This window comes from Pimephales promelas, chromosome 7 (assembly GCF_988280905.1).
Source record: "Pimephales promelas chromosome 7, fPimPro1.hap1.1, whole genome shotgun sequence".
Classification (NCBI taxonomy): Eukaryota; Metazoa; Chordata; class Actinopteri; order Cypriniformes; family Leuciscidae; genus Pimephales; species Pimephales promelas.
The window spans coordinates 38471231-38489400 of record NC_142775.1 but is presented as its reverse complement, the minus strand read 5'-3'; the positions used below and the strand labels follow the sequence as shown (position 1 = coordinate 38489400).

At 36.1% G+C, this 18170-nt stretch overlaps 1 protein-coding gene across 1 annotated transcript in view; it reads right to left on the bottom strand.

Moving 5' to 3' along the window:
• kcnh7b (potassium channel, voltage gated eag related subfamily H, member 7b) overlaps positions 1–17170 on the bottom strand; it is a 117207-nt gene extending 100037 nt beyond the window's left edge. The window contains exons 1-2 of the mRNA XM_089133442.1: positions 16772–17170; positions 15175–15405 (exon numbers count right to left, since the gene is read on the bottom strand). Coding sequence (XP_088989568.1) covers positions 15175–15405; positions 16772–16847 — 307 coding nt within the window. The 5' untranslated portion in view covers positions 16848–17170. The remainder of the gene's footprint in view (positions 1–15174; positions 15406–16771) is intronic.
• Between the last annotated feature and the right edge of the window lie 1000 nt (positions 17171–18170).

The following is an 18170-nucleotide window of genomic DNA, read 5'->3' as shown; positions in this document are numbered from 1 at the left end:
GCTTGTTTCAGAAATGGTGACATTTTTTTCCATCATTATTGAACATCATTATAGGAGTATTAAGTTGAATGAGTTAGAATTAAATGTTTTATTAATCATTAGAAAATAGTCATTAAGAGAATAAATTGTTATGCAAGTACTTTCACTTTTAATACTTACAGTACATTTAAAATCAGGTACTTTTTACTTTTTACTTAAGTATGGTAGTCATTGTGTTACTTCTACTTTTACTAAAGTAAATATTTATCTGGTTATTTGTACTTTTACTTAAGTACTGAGATTCAGTACTTCCTCCACCACTGGTGTTTGAGCACAAGTTCATCATTTAATAGGTTACTGACGTGCTTCTGTGGAGGGAAAAGCCCACTTTGCAAGATAGGGCCTAAAATGTGTTTTTATTTATTTTATTTCATTTTTTGTTGCAAGGAAGCATATTGATCCATCACTGCCTTTGATAATCCTGTGTTTGGAGTGAATTCATTCATAAATATCCAATTAAGAATTGCAGTCATGAAAAGTGCACCAAAAAAATATTTGCCCAATTCTAATTATTCTTCACACATGGTCTCTCTGAAGAAAATATTGACATGGCTAGAAATTAGGAATTCGCTCCTCTGAATTTTTGTGATCTTGTTTTATAATTTATTTCCCTATTTTAGCTACAAGTATATCATTCACAAAACTTAATTATTTCCCTAATTTATGTAAATCATGGCCACTAATTTGTTCCTTTGTGCACTGAAAAAGGATTTAGGATTTGCTTTGAAGCAATTTTGGCTCAAGTTGCTTTTACATTTCACAAATAATTCCAAATTAACTCATTATTTACCTCATTTTAATTAAGTTCACCCTGTGGCCACCCTATAAGTAAAATAAGGGAACGACACTATACCCAGATAGCACAAGACTGTTTGATCTCCTATTTACATCTGGAAGACGTATTTTAAAGAGTATTTGCTCATCAAGAGTGTTTGCTCATCTCATTTGCTGCAGATGTCAAATAGACGATTAGAAGATGTCTCTAAGATGTAATGATTTAGAATGCATGTTAAACTGACATAAACGTCTATTTGACATCTGACAGGAATAGACGTCTTGCAGATGAGCAAACACTCTTAAAAATACGTCTTCCAGATGTAAATTGGAGATCAATCAGCCTTGTGCTATCTGGGTGGCCATTAATTTATTTATTTTTTTCTCTCATGTCATGTGCGTGACTCCAACTATGAAATTACATTGCATGAAAAACCTTTAACATTACATTTGGAAGGATTTGAGGGTGAGTGAATAATGACTAGAAAATCACTATTAATATTTGTGTAGTTATTATTCAATTCAATTCAAATTTATTTGTATAGCGCTTTTCACAATGCATATTGTTTCAAAGCAGCTTTACAGAAAGTGCATTTCAGAAATAATACACATTTCTTGACATTATCTCACATTTTGTTCCAGATAATCAGACGAGACGTCTTGGAAGGCGATTTGAAACTTCATTCATACCTTCATCCAAAACAATTATCAAGTAAGTCAACTAAATGGCCTTCAAATAATATTGCAATGTTGAGGAATTCCCAAGAAAAATCCATTGCTCTGAAAGATTTTCATAATGGAATAGCCATGATCTCCATTTCACCACTTTGCCTCCATGTGTGCGAGGCAGAGCCAGATTAGATCTCGCTGCATTACAGTGGAGAGTAGGGCTGGGTAATAAATATCGATTTCTCAATATTAGTCGATTCTCATTTTTACGAACCGATATCAATTCTTAAGTCTCAAGAATCGATTATTCATCCTGTTTCATTTGAATGAATGGGATATTGTATCGCGGCTGCGCGCATAAAAAAAAATCGCAATAATCTTTGTCCTTTGTTACTATTGATATGAAGCAAAGTCTCAATTTTCAAATTACGTCCATTTTCTTTAGAAATTCAAAAACATAAATAGAGTTTTGGCGCTGTGGCGTGAGATCATTCTGGAGAAGCAGCTGCGCTGATCTCACTTCCGGGTTAATAATAACAGTCACAGCGCGAAATAAACATGAATGAGCATCTGAAAGTGTGTTAAAAGATAGAGTACAACTTATCGAAATCCGTATCATGTCACATTGATTCGCTCAATCAGTGTTTCAACCGTGGAAAGACGTCAGTTAAACAGCTTGTAATCTATCGTCATATCAGAAAACCCACATAAACTCGTTAGTCAGCTAGGAAAAAATAACTACAGAGAGGAGCATTTTGCTTAATATATAGCCACCATTTAAATGTTTATATTTCATATAATCTTCTTATTATAAAAATAAATAAAAGTGTAATTTAAGTGATTCGTTCATTATTACCTTCATATTTGAATAAATCTGGCAAGTTTTTTTTTATGACAGCCACCATTTAAATGTTTATATTTCATATAATCTTCTTATTATAAAAATAAATAAAAGTGTAATTTAGGTGATTCATTCATTATTACCTTCATATTAGGCTAATGAAGCCTATAGGCTACAACTAGACTCCCATAGTTTACAGCATTAGTTAAGAGATTTGATTCCCTTGAGAAAAAATGCCATTTATTGTAACTGATATCCAAAATTATCGATATCGAATCGAATCGAAATCGAATCGAATTGCAAGCTTGTGAATCGAAATTGAATCGAATTGTGAAATTTGTCTCAATACCCAGCCCTAGTGGAGAGGCTGGAGAACAGAAGGAGCGTGAGGCGATGCTGGCAGTGACAGAGGAACAGATGGTTTAGGTTGCCTCTGGATGGCTTTCAAGAAGGCTTCCCTTTGCTGAGCAGAAACTGTATGTTTCATTAGAAGTGGTCCTGATGTATTGGACAGACATTTGCCCCTTAAAATGCACTGCCCATCTGCTGGTCGGGGTTCTGCTTATATCTGCTAAGTGGAACGTGTGTGATTAGTCTTAAACACAAGAGTTCAGAGAAAATATCATTTGGTTCTCCTAGACAGGAGTGCATGGAGAGCGTTTGCCAAGATAGAAGAAGTCTGCGATCTCAAACATTTCTCATTAAATCATCTGAGCTGCTATGCACACACACGGTACGTTTACTGTATTTCAACAACTGACTCATTTGTTTCTTTAAGTTTTATCTTACCTCTAGGGCATCCAAGATGTAGGTGTCTGTTTCAATTTTGATATTTTTCGGTCAAACCGTTCTTGTCTGTCAGTCATATAATGGAAGTCTATGGTCACCACCTCAAAGAGCATGCACAGAGAAGTCCAAATTAAACATGATTTAATGACTCGTACATGTAAGTACACATTGATGGCCTAAAGGCCCGTACACATCGGGACGAATATCAGCGCGCGTTATTCGCCAGCGTTTTTCAACACGATTTTTGTGTTCACACCCAAGCGATTTTCCGTGACGATGAGCCGAGTGAACATGAAAATTCATTCCCTGATATTAGATGGCGCTCATTTGCTCTGCAATACCACTCCATATCAGTTCTCTTTTATCAAGATGTTTGTAGTCCCTGTCGTGTTTGTCATATATGTTCCCACACCAACGAGACCAGCAGCTCTACTTTCATCTTGCCTCGCATCTTCCTCGTCTTATTTCTTCCTGGCTGTGTCGACGTCAGCACCTGGCGGCCATCTTGTCACAGGCAGCTCGCTCATTTGTAACATTGTGTTTAATGGTGCATGTACTATTTAAATCACCCTAACTTGCTCAATTTTATACCGATTTTCAAACGGTTTGGTTTGTTATAAACGTTATGACACTGCATACTTATGAATAATAAGTGTATAAATAAATAATCATGCAGAATTATAGCCACGTTAATAACGTTTGTAAGAAACCAAACCGTTTGTAAATCCGTCAAGATTTCAACGAGATAAGAGTATTTCTTACATCAGATACCACAGAGCCCGCCAGAAAGCCTGTCTGTGACAAGATGGCCGCCGGTGATGACGATGGAAACTCCGCCGTAACACATATACATATCTATGGTGTAGACGGTGGCGTATATCTTCTTCTTCGTTCCGTATGTGTGCTCGGCAAGACCGTTTTGTGTTTGAGTGCCCCCAAGTTGTGTTTTACTGTAACTTCAGAACCTCCAAACATGTGAGCAAAAGCACCAATCTCATTGGTTGGATAGTTTTTGACGTGGCACGTCAAACTAAAAAAACGAACCCGAGGCGTTTTTTTTTTTAAATGACGCTTTTACGCGTCGGTGTGCACACTCACATCGGCGCCCTTTGTTTAGTCACGAGGCGTTAAACGTCGGCGAATATATCGCGCGTGAAATTCGTCCCGGTGTGAACAGGCCTTAAGACACAAAACAGGTGGTTTGTGTGTGAAAATGAACAGTATTTATATCATTTTTACCTCGTCCAAGTGATCTGAGGGCGCGGGCGCTTCGGTCTGCGCAAGCGCTGGAAAGCGCCGGAAGTGATCTCTCGCACGGTTGTGAAAAAAAATCAACGTAGTCTGTTGATATATCGAAATCGTCTTCCATCGCAATTTCCTGTATATCTAAATATGTTTAGATCTTCACAGTGATCACTTCTGAAATCTCTGTGTAAATAGTGATGTACACGCACGAGAGATCACTTTCGGGGCCCGCGCCCTCAAGAGTACTTGGACGTGACTGTGACTACAAGAGGTAAAAACGATATAAATACTAATAAATAGTCGTTTCGTGTCTTAGGTCATCATTTACTAGTCATTAAATCATGTTTAATTTGGACTTCTCTGTGCATGCTCTTTGAGGTGGTGACCATAGACCTCCATTATATGACTGACAGACAAGAACGGTTTGACCTAAAAATATCAAAATTGAAAATACTGCGGAAACAAAGACACCTACATCTTGGATGCCCTTGAGGTAAGATAAAACACACCAAAAATTAATTTCAAAGTGAACTATCCCTTTAATATATATTTTTTTTTAAATAAGACATTATTATTTATTGGAAAAGAAATTGTATAATGAAGAAAAAAATATTATTTTATGCAAAAGAGCAGTGTTTTGTGGAATTACTGTACATTTCCTTACAACAGCACTATATTCAGATACTATGCTGTGATAAACTGTTGTGTAAATGCACTATATCGTACTGACACCACCTGATCTCAAAACAAACTTGATATGTTTTGAAAGATCTTTATTTTGATTGGCCGACCGTTCTCACTCTCTCTGACCCAGCCAAGCACACGCCACTATTTCATAACAGATGCAAGGGTAACCAAAGAGGTGGCTGCCCTTTAATAATGCATGCAGGCCTTTCATGAGCAACCATCCTGCACCTGCTGCTACACTGTCCCTTCAGAGCCTTCAGCTGTGCACGCAGGGAAGAAAGAGGAGGATAAAGCCCCGGGCCGGCCCTTCACGGAGAGGACGGAGCGAGTGAAACCCAGCACCCTCACTCAGCACATGGCTCCGGTCCTGCGGCGTTTGGTGGAGCGGCCGGTGTCTCATTATCGCTTTATCTCCGGCACGCTTTCCTCGGTGTCAACTTTTGTCCTTTAAAGGACGCGTGACGTTTACGAGGCGCTCGTACTGACAGATGCCACAAACACTTGCTTTGACAAGTTCACGGTGGAGCAAACTCATGATAAAGACACAATAACTGATGGTGAAACGCAACCTCGATCCGACATATGCGCAACACAAGCGTTTGTTTGGAGGAAGAAGTGTGTGGAGACTGGCCATGCCCAGAGGAAACTTTTAAAGCACAGATGGTAACACTTTACAAAAAGGTGTCATTGGTTAACATGAACTAACAATGAACAATACTTCTATGGCATTTACTAATATTAGTCAATTCAATATTTACCAAGACATTTAAAAAAATTTTGAACGAGTAGATTTTTAGTAACGCTAAATAAAATTAATAAATGCTTTAAAATATAGTGCTATATAGAGTTCATGCTGGCTTATGCATTAAGTAATGTTAACAAATTAAACCTTATTGTAAAGTGTTACTATATAAAGCATACATTTTGAGATGTTTTTCCACTTAATTAATTGCACAGCAGCTCAGATTATGTGGTCTTGGAATAATTTGATGAGATATGTTTGAGTTCTTATCGAGATTTTGACCATATCCTTTGCAAATATAAGAAACGTGTGAGATATTAGATATTATCAAGAATCTCCAAAGATTACTGGAGCATTTATCTAAAAGAAAAATCTGAAAGCAAGTCTCAAATTAATCTCATTGATGTCTATGAGGGAGAAAAAATTTAAATATGATATATATATATATATATATGAATATGAATATATGTATGTGTGTGTATGTAGTATATATATATATATATATATATATATATATATATATCATATTTAAATTTTTTAATTGATATTATATATATATATATATATATATATAAGAAAAAAATATTATACATAAAATTATATAAAATATTTATATTATATATAAATTATATATAAATCTATATACATGAAAATATTTCTTAAATATATACAAGCATGTGTGTGTGTGTGTGTGTGTGTGTGTGTGTGTATATATATAATTATATACAAAGTGCAGCACCCACATATATTATGTAAACACAAACTTTTATTTTGGATGCGATTAATTGCGATTAATCTCTTGACAGTCCTAATATATATATATATATATATATATATATATATATATATATATATGAAGAGTTCAGATGCAAAAGCCTCTAAGTGCCATTTGAAATTTTCTTCTAGAATGATCATTTTTTATCAAGCTTGTATATTTAAGTTCAGTAATTTCACTTAAATTGCAATGATAATTACCTATTAATTGTTATTTAAGTGAAATTACTGAACTTAAATATACAAGTTTGATAAAAATCATCATTAAAGAAGAAAATTTCAAATGGAATTTAGAGGCTTTTGCATCTGAACTCTTCATATACTCTAAAAAATGCTGGGTTGTTTTAACCCAATTTTGGGTAAAATATGGACTAACTCAAACATTGGGTTAAAAATGTAATTTGAAAATGTAACCAAAAATTGGGTTAAAATAACCCAGCATTTTTTTAGAGTGTAAAAATCATGCGTACAGTCTTATCACTGGAGATTACATAATTACATAAAGAGAAACATTTGCAAAGCAGAATACAAAAGCAAGCGCCTCCATTTGTCTCCAGTTAATCTCATATATATATATATATATAATTGAGTATTGTATTGTGTTTGTCAGTGGTTGAAGGTTTAGTTTGTATATAGTACACGTAGACGTAGGATCCTTAATTAACGCTCATCAAGTGACACATGCAATTCAAATGTGTTTGGCAATTAAAATAAAACATTTCGGAACGGCAACTTTAGATGGTTTATGTCAACGAGTGTTGGTCGGTAACATGCATGATTCAAATCAAATACACAAGCCATACTAAATAAATCATCAGTTGCAATCAAACCAAACTTCATCTAGCACATCTAGGTTAATGTCCTCCAGAACTGCACGCGTGATATTCCAAGCACAGAAATACGAGGAACTAAACGACGATGTGTCTTCACATTTTTATGACAGGTGCAGTTTTTGAGAGACGAGGACCGGCTCATCTCGTGTTTTCTGCAGTGAGTGACACGATGACCTGCGCTGTCGGTCACAGAAATGCAAGCGATGACATTGTCATAGGGACTAAAATACTTCTTTTTTTAAAATAAAAACTAATGCAGAATGTCAGATATGGGCCAGTGGTTGGTAAATGTGCTGTGACGGGTTGCGCAATAGTGCTTGTGTGCTGAATCTCCTTGTTTCCCCATCACATCCGTCCATTTTTCCATTCGTTTTCTCACCTCTGTTCAATTCAAATGACTAAAGCAAAGATACATTTTCATCCCTGATACAACACATTTATAGCTGGTAAATCACCTCAATTCACTCATCTTTCAAAAAAGGAAGGTTTGAGTGTTTTATATCATGAAAATGTAAGTTTTGAAGTGAAAATAAATTAGAATAGGATAGCATAGAAACTATTACCTATTACAAAATAATGATGAATTTGATATAAATGTGAACTATTAAAGCTTTTAAATGTTTGATCAGGTTCTACAATTGTTGTAAACAAATGGGAAACACAAATTTGCAGTTTAAGTACATAATAGTGACTATAATAAATGTTTATCCATTTATTCTTTTAAGTCACAAACTTTTCATTTACTAAAAGTGTTGTAATTGGCAGAGATCATACTTCTTTATTGTATCTAATTGATATATTTTTTTTTTTTTCAAGGTTAAGTGAAGCCCAGAGAGTCATGTATAAGACACAGTTTGAGCTCCGTCTGATTATGGATCCTGAATGCTCTCAATAAAGGCTTCAGACACACAGATCTCATTTCCATGGCAGAATATGACGGTGAGGCCTTCAGTTATCATAAACTCAATCTCTTTCTCTCTCTGGTGTCTCCGGCTGTGTTCTAAAACCTAGTGAGCCGCCTTGCTGTCCACCGCCTACATAGCCAGCGTCCGCATGTTAACTTAAACGCAATTCATTTAAAATTTCTACGTAGGCAGAAATAGAATAGATATGATGATTTTCCCATGAAGTGTCATCATTAGATGTTAACACAAGCTACTCTCAAAATATTTAGGGCACACAAATACAGGGCGAAATTGCTGTTTTTATTTTGTTTTGGTATTAAAACATTAATCTTTCGTTTCATCCACTTTCTTGGATGTTTTCATGCAGCTTGTAGCAATGCATTATGAGATTGCATCCTCTGTCAAAAATAACTTAGGAGAAAATACTGCTTATATTATAATGACATAAAAATGGATGATTATTGACAGCATAATATGTCAGTTCAGGATAAACTTGATGGTAGAGACGCGCAATATATAATAGGATTTTTTTTTTTTTTTTTTTACTATTTTCCATCGTTTTATTCCCCCCAATTCAAATAATCTTTCTATTTTTATTAGGGCTGTGCAAAGATTAATCGCGATTAATCACATCCAAAATAAAACTTTGTGTTTAAATAATATATGTGGGTGCACTGTGTATAATTATTTTATATATATAAATACACACACATGCTTTTCATGTATATACTGTACAGTATATAGATTTATATATAATTTATATTATATATAAATATCAATATTTCATTTATAAATAATTTTTTTCTTAAATATACATGCATGTGTGTCTATTTATATATATAAAATAATTATACACAGTGCACCCATATTATGGAAACACAAACTTTTATTTTGGATGCGATTAATCACGATTAATCGTTTGACAGCCCTATTTTTTATGTTATTGGATCTATTTTATGCCAGAATATCTAATAGAAATAACAATTTCCATAATTTGAACATAATTGGGTGTTCAAAAAAATAAACCAAAACAAAGAAAAAACATAATTATTCTGGTTTCTGTATGTTTTGCTTGTTTTATTGTCCTGTAAAGCATATAAATTACAAGAAATATTATTCTAGTTAGTGTAAACGATTATAATTTTTCATTAAAAAAATACTTTGCATTGTGAATTTATCTTTCACAAAATATACGTCTTCCCCTAATTTAAAAAAAATTCTATATTGGAGCTTTTTATGTCAGAATATCTACTGGAAATGACTTCTAACACACTCTGTGATCAAGGTATTCTGATCACAGAGTGTGTTAGAAATCATTTCCAGCATAGAAATCATTTTTTTTTTTTTTTAGAAAAACTAGTGTTTTTCATTAAAACACTAGTTCAAACACCAGATTCGACACTACGAACAAGTGTATGGAAATAAATAAACAACTAGCTGGCTCATCAGCTTTGCATGAGCGCTGTAATCCATCACGAGCCGGGAGTGAGGTGTCAGGACACACAGGTGTAACGACACCATTAGACCTCACACGAGATGACATCTCCGTATGCTTCACAACACTGATGTGACATCAGAGCCCATTACCCACAAACCTCTTCATTCACACCGCGCCCTGGAACTACTAAACAAACTCTGTTTACCAGCGGTCATGACACACACACACACACACCGAATTTGCTTTCAAGGTGACTTAGGGATTGCAAATGAATTTAATGTTAAAACAACACTCTTAGAAGAAAAGGTTCTATCCACAAGTTTCCGAGGGGCGCTCATGTAAAAAATAAAGTGGGTGAAACTTCCGGTGAGGCGGCGGAAGTAGCATTCCAATGGTATTTTGTTTGTTAGTTAGCGAAGAGGCTAGCTGTTTTTCGGAGAATTATTTTACTATTTAAAGACGCAAATCTTTGTGAGAGATGTCGTTACGGAGCTCAGGGACAACATGTGCTGTTCGCGGTTGTATGTATAACCGGACTAAACTAATTCAGTGGCTTAAACGGGATTGTTTTGAACATAAGCTGAAAACGAAATCACAGTGATCCTGCCAACGACTGTAGTTTCCATCACCTCCCAAAAGACAACGAATCTTCCTGTGTACATTTGTTTAAAATCTTAATATTCTATAAACTCTATCAGCATGTGTTTGGCTGTTCACTACTGATGTTACACCTAAACTCAGGATCAAAGCCTGATACCAAATGTGCCAGTTAATGTATTCAAGTAGCATATTCATTTATAATTTTAAATAAACTCCAAAGCACAATGACTAAGTGTGTATTTTTTATTTTAATTGTTTGTCAGCTCGCACAACTGTCTGTCAACATGCCTTGATCAGTATTGATTATTAATAATGTTATTATAATACTCCCAATCAATGACTGCGGAGGGTAAAGGTACTGTTATTTCACCCTTTTGAATTTGGTTGAGGTTGTGTTCCCACATCGTTAGCTAGTTTGGATCGCTATAACTTGAATGACTGTCAACTGTTGAATGAACGAGTGTCAAGCATGTCAAGTAGCGCATTGTTTACTTCAAACCGGAAGTCGCGCCCACTTTTGACGCAAGGCCTCATGGGGCGTAGGAAACTTGTGGATATAGAACCTTAAAAGGTTCTATCAGCGCTACGTATTTGGAACCCCTAAAAGGTTCTATACACTCTTAAAAAAGGGTTCCTCTGGGTTCTATATAGAACCCTGGGGTTCCATACTTGGCCAATAGAACCTTTTACCAAAAAAAAAAAATGGTTCTATATAGAACCATTTTGGAGTTCCATATATGAAGCGGGGGATGGAACCATTTCTGGTTCTAAATAGAACCATTTCTTCTAAGAGTGAACAACTCTCACAATCAGGTACTACAGTAGATCAAGGATGAAATTATGATATGTGTTCTTTAGGCAGACAACTTTGCCTTTTTATTGTATTCCTTTCTGTTTTGAACTGAAGTGTTAGGCTACATGATGTAAAGCTGTTGTTGCTTAAAATATCAAAATTGAAACTACTGTGGAAACAAAGACACCCACATCTTGGATGCTCTTGAGGTAAGCTAAAACATCCCAAAAATTAATTTCAAAGTGAACTATCCCTTTAACCCTTATGCTGCATTAGGGACATTTTTGGTCTTTTACAGTTTAATTTCTTTGACCATTTTAGCTGTTTTAATGCAAATGGTATGAAATTTGGCAAAATTGTGACTTTTTGGATACATGTAAAAAATGTGATCCCATTTTGCAAAATATGTATAACACACACTGTGTAGATCAAATAGTAACACTCAGCACCATACAGACCAAAAATGGCCCATTGAAACCCATTAAAACGTTGTTTAAATCTGAGGCTGTCAGTAATAGATGAAACATGATTTTTGCACAAACATCCTTTCATTTTGAAGCAAAAGCATTATATTTGCATTATATAGTGTATTCCACCAGATGACGTCACTACATATTTATTCCCTATGGGTGGAAATGCACCTTATTTTAGGCAATAGGCAGTGTTTAATAGGTGGCCATTTTTGGTCTAACGCGCTAAGTGGGATTTTTTGCAAAGTGGGACTGTGATAATCCAAATCTAAAGTTTTCTCTTTGCATTTAGTTTATTGAAAATAATTGAATTTTTGTGTTTTTTCCTCTTATACAAATCGATGGTTTCGCAAACAAAACTGGTAATTAAAGGGTTAAAATCCTGAAATTGAATACATTTTTGGTAGTTATGATGAGGACTGATGCTGGTTAAAAGATTTAACTTGGTAAAAGTGGAAAATAATAATAATATATAATATTTTAGGCAATGTTTAATATGTGGCCATTTTTTGTCCTTAATGCACTCAACGGTGTTAAAAATCTAATGCAGCACAAGGGTTAATTTTAGGCCCTCTGCATGTTTGATAACCAAAAGTCTTATCAGATCCTACAATATTAGAGGTGCTTCTTCTCCGTAACAGGTCATCGTCGAGGTGCTTTATCTATCTCACATTTAATCACACCTTCTTTATAATTCATATCTTTCGATGAATAGGTTCCTGGCAAAAGCTTGTGTCTCAGGTGATCTGCGTGGCTCTCTGTTACACCGCTGACGTGATGTATTGTTAGCCCGTGTGTACAGGCTGTTGAATTTCACTCTCAGCTTGATAGCACTCTTTAACCGAACCTCTAATGATTCCTTAATGAGGCTCAGTCTGCTTTTCAGGCACACTTTTATGCTAGCTCAAACGCTGCTTATTAATATCTACGTACGGGGGAAATGTCCTACACCAGGTGCTATTAAAGTGCAGTATTGAGCTGAAACTGCAAAGGAGAGAGTCATTAAACAATAGTGTTAATATATATTCCCCATCTAAAGTTCATTGTTAAAGGTTTTCTTTCTATCTGGGCTCTAACAACCATTGACTTTCTCCCAGTACATACATGAGTTCTCTATCAGTGGAATACCAATGCATTACTATTACTGAGATGTGCTGATATCTGTTTAAAACCCTGAAACTTACATTAGGAAGACAGTTAACCGTATACTGTATATTTACAGCCAGTATCCCTCTACACTCTTAGAAGAAAAGGTTCTATATAGAACCTTAAAAGGTTCTATCAGCGCTACGTATTTGGAATACACTCTTAAAAAAGGGTTCCTCTGGGTTTTATATAGAACCCTGTGGTTCCATACTTGGCCAATAGAACCTTTTACCAAAAAAAATGGTTCTATATAGAACCCTGGGGTTCCATACTTGGCCAATAGAACCTTTTACCAAAAAAAATGGTTCTATATAGAACCTTCCATACTTGGCCAATAGAACCTTTTACCAAAAAAATGGTTCTATATAGAACCATTTTGGAGTTCCATATATGAAGCGGGGGATGGAACCATTTCTGGTTCTAAATAGAACCATTTCTTCTAAGAGTGTATGGTACATGTCAGCTTATGTTAGTATTAATTTCCTTGCATTGTTGCAATTAAAAGGGTCTTCAACTAAAAATATGCTGCTTTTAAGCCACATGATTTTTTTGTCTTGATATAAAAACACAATGAGTGTTTGTTTAAGGTTGCTAAGGTGTTCTGCATGGTTGCTAAGTGGCCAAAAAAAAACCCCGTCCAGCCCACTCTATAATATTCTGGTCTGTAGATTTCTTGTCTTGGGCATAAATGTCAAATAGTTAGTGAATATAATATAATGTTGTGGAGCAAGTTTACGTCAGAATATCGAGTAAAAATGAAATGTAATCATTGGAACATATTGCCGATGGATACGGAGAGCTCACACCCTGGGCTCAGGCTCATCAGTAAAGCATCTTCCTGTGAAACTGTTCAAACACGGCGAGCGTAAGAGCCGATCTGGGCTCTAGCAACAGGCGCTGGCGTGTGTTTTCCTTTAATCCTGTGTGTTTGAAGGGATTGGACAGGCTGAGGGCTGAAGTTGACTGAGTAGCTCAAGGCGGGTGTAAGGATGCCCACATTAGTGAGTCTGCTTCACTGCACACTTCAGCTGAAATCAGCTTTCCTCCACACCAAATGAGGCGCATATTGTAGCAGAGATGGGCGAAAGAAAAAATAAAAGACTAAACAAAAGGATAAAGATAGGGAGTGTGAAAAAAGAAACACACTACTTGCTTTTCTTGTTCTGTTCCAGAACCTAGTGAACTGCCAACCTGGACAGTATTTTAAGGTGTCATCCATTGCAGGTCGCAGATTAAACTGCTGCTTATAAAAATGTATTGATTTCTCTCAATACTGCACTTTAAAAAAAAAAAAACATTTGTTGATAATTTACTCACCCCCATGTCATCGAAGATGTCTTTGTCTTTCTTTCTTCGGTCGAAAAGAAATTAAGGTTTTTGATGAAAACATTCCAGCATTTTTCTCCATATAATGGACTTCTATGGGGTCCAAACGGTTCAAGGTCCAAAAGACAGTTTCAGTGAAAACTATAAACTGTTCAAAGGGCTTTAAACGATTCCAGGCGATGAATAAGGGCCTTATCAAGCGAAACGGTCGCTCATTTAAAAAAAAACAACAAAGTTTAAGTTTTATAAACTCAAATGGTCGCCTTGCGCTGTTCTGTGATGCACGTTCGTGACTCTCCAGTTCAAAATGAACAAATCTTTTCCCGAGTCAATTCGTTCATTTCATTCGTTAAATGAACCAAATGACAGTAAAAAAGATTCTTTCATTTTGATGAAAGAGTTCGAACAGGAGAGTCACGAACGCGCATCACAGAACAGAGCAAGGCGAGCATTTGTGCTTATAAAACTTAAACTTTGTAATTTATTTTTTTAAATGAGTGATCGTTTCTCTTGATAAGACCCTTATTCATCGTCTGGTGTCGTTTAAAGCCCTTTGAACAGTTTGCAGTTTGCACTGAAACTGTCGTTTGGACCTTGAACCATTTGGACCCCATTGAAGTCCATTATATGGAGAAAAATCCTGGAATGTTTTCATCAAAAACCTTAATTTCTTTTCGACTGAAGAAAGAAAGACGTGGAAATCTTGGATGACATGGCGGTGAGTACATTTTCAGCAAATTTTTTTTTAAAAGTGAACTACTCCTTTAATGCAATATCCCATTCTGTGTGAACGGCCTCTTATGCCGGGGTTCAGACTACACGATATCACTCTGATTTTGGTGTTCCAATTATGCAATGGAGGAAAGATTCGTGGAGCTGATTAGATAAAGCATATGCAGTCCACAACATGACAAGTATTTATGAGTCAAAATGGCATAATCTGACACAGTGACTATCGTAACAGACACAAATAGTGTGTAGTGTGAACCAAGCATACTTGATTTCGAAACAGAGCCATTCTTTCTGTTTATGTCGCTCTTTCTCTCTCTTTTTTTTTTACACAGAGCAAAACCAGCAACAGGAAAGCATGGGATTGGACTCACCGTCCTTGCGATGGTACGTAATCTCCACTTTCCGTTCCTCTGACCCCAGGAGAGCCTGAGCCACCTGAGCAATCGCATGTCTCTTGGTTTGCTCCCCATGTAGGAAGTCACACGTACAGGGTTTCTGCATGACGTCCGGCCGCGAGAATCCCGTCATCTCACAGAATCCGTCATTACAGTAAATAATAGCACAGTTCTGGACCCGAGCATTGGCTATGATGAACTTCTTATCTGTAAACAACCAAACATCACATTAAATCAGGCTTGGATAAACGTTTGAGTTACGAGAATGAGTTGGGTATCACAGTTTGAGACATTGTTCAGATCTCTTCTGCTAAAAATGTTTGTCCTGACCAAAAAAAGTGGAGATCCAGTTGATCTTTCACTGCAGTTTAAGCAAAGAGATCTTATGCAAATATAACCAAATTTGCATGAAATTCTGACTTGTACCAGTGATTCCCAACAAAAGATATGTGTGTGTCCAGGGAGCACTTGGAAAGATTTTAAAATGACTATTTTTATTTGGATTGGATTTGGATTTATGTAAAATTAATTCATCCGTCCGGCTTTCTCTGCTAAAGTTTCTCCATTATTGCCCCATGAACTGTCAAAACTAACTAAAGACAAACAAGCTCAAGTGAACATGTTCATCCACAACATTGATTGTTTTAAATAGTAAATAATAATAGACTTATAGATTATAATATTTACGTTAATGCTTAATAGAATCCATGAGCTAACGTTAAGTCAAGTGTAAGTCAAGCAAGATTGGGAAACACTGATCTAAACAGTGACTGAGACACGATAAAAACATTTTAAAGAGCATTATTTTTTACAGCAACTGACAAACAATTGAAGTTGTATAGTTTCATATTTGATTTAATATTAATGATTTCTTTTTAAATATTTTACTTCTATTTTAAATGTTTTGAACTAATAATAACAAATATTTGACATAATTTAAATTGTATTGAACTTTAAAGTTTTATTGTTTAAATGCATCATAATTTTGTACCTGAGATCAATTTAGCAACTGTACAGCTTATATAACGAGTGCTTAAAAACCTCTATGCCATAAAAATCCTCTAAATATGCTCGAGCAGTCCAGATTCCCCTGCGTGTGTGTGTGTGTAATCTTCAATATGAGAGCATAATTCATCTAAACACACAGGCGGGGCATGTTGTCATTCATGCATTACAATGGTATAGCTGCTTTGTACATTAACAAAGTCCTCTGACAGATGTATCTGAAGTGAAAAAAACACACTCCTGAAAAAGTCTCCTGAAAGCTAGACTATCAAATGCGATATCACATATAATTGTATATATTAAGTAATCCCATTAATTATTTTTAATTGCAATAGTGTTTAAAACCTTATATAAAGGGAAAGTCGAGCATGCACAAAACTGGATAGTGAATGCGTTCAACAAAACTACTTTCCTTCAATGTAGTAGGCTATAAAGGGTTTATGTGTATGTAAATATAGCACAGGTTAGCTATATTTGTCTGTGCATGTTAATACTAGCACTTCCTTTATCATCTAAACGATATGGAGACAAAGAATCAAGTAGCCTATGTTTGATTTGTAATACTTACTCTGTCCCTCGAATTTCCGTATTATTATTCCAAGAAAGGTATTCTGAGGAGCGACATGACCTCTCCGTACAGGCATGATTATAACAATCGTCAGCTGCTCGTCCAAAAAAAATAAACGCGAACCTCCTCAAAGTTATCGCTGCATCTGAACGGCCGCTCTTTGTCCGATCTCTCTCCACTTCCAGGGAGCTTTCGCTGGCGTGAACTCACATACGGCGGCTGTAGTCACATGCGTGTCGGAAACCTTGGCTGACCTCCTCGAAACCGACACCGACGGGAATCGGTTATGAGGAAGAGTCTGCTGAGATTGGGATGGAGAAGCATCGCTGTGTGTTGCTGATCGCGTCTGGAAGACTGTGTGTGTGTGTGTGTGGTGGTGGTGATGCGCCTCTAGGGGCTTTAACTGAGCTCCACCGCCCCGGGCTGCAACTAAACTCACCCCAGCTCGCTGTCAGCCTCAGCGGCGCTCATTTCCTCGTTCAAACGTAAAGAGGGTTGAGTTTGCGGCGCGCTCGTGACATCTAAAGTGTAAAAGAAAGTAACCAGCTAACAAACATATGTTCTAAGAACGTTCTTCTCTGAACGTTCTTAGAACATTCTCTGAACCTTCAAAACGTCATATTTAAAAAAAAAAAAATGTTTAAACACGCCCCCCCCCCCCCTTCTTGATTATTCGAACGTTGAAAGAACATAAACATTCAATTATTGTTTATCGTCTTATCGAGTGGAAAAAAAATAAAGTTTAAAGTCCCCGTGAAATCAAAATTGAACCTATTTACTTTGTTAGCGCATATTACTAGTCTTGTGGTGAACAATTAATCCGTGCAAGTAAAAATATATTTAAAAAATGTTTTACCTTGGTAATCTTTAATCAAAATCTGAAAAGTTACTTCCGGTCTGGAACGGTTTCTTTTTCTGATGACGTAGGTTTCACAACTTGGGTGGGGAAACGCTTAACCACTCCCCTCAAACCGTTAGTTTGCTATGAGCGAGAGATGGAGAGGAGGAGCGCTAGAGTAAAACCCTGCCCTCTGTTCAATATTCCGTTTCACTTGGAAATACGTCACAGCACTGGAGAAAAATCGTTTGCAACTTCCGGTTCACGGGGACTTTAAGTTTTATAAGCTCAAATGCTCGCCTAAGTGCCGAAGTGATGACGTCACTTTGTAGGACAACTCGGAAGCTAGCGGTGCCTGGGTTCCCTCGGTCGAAAAGCAATGCATTTTCCCCATAGACTTTTGGAAAATCGCAAAAAAAAATAAGATCTGTGTTTAACAAAGAGTTGTGACCCTTACACGTTTTGTCTATCAAGATAATCTTTACAAGTTAATCCAAAATGTATACATTTTGAAGCCTGTATAAAGATTTAAAAAAAAACACAATAAGACACAATAAAGTT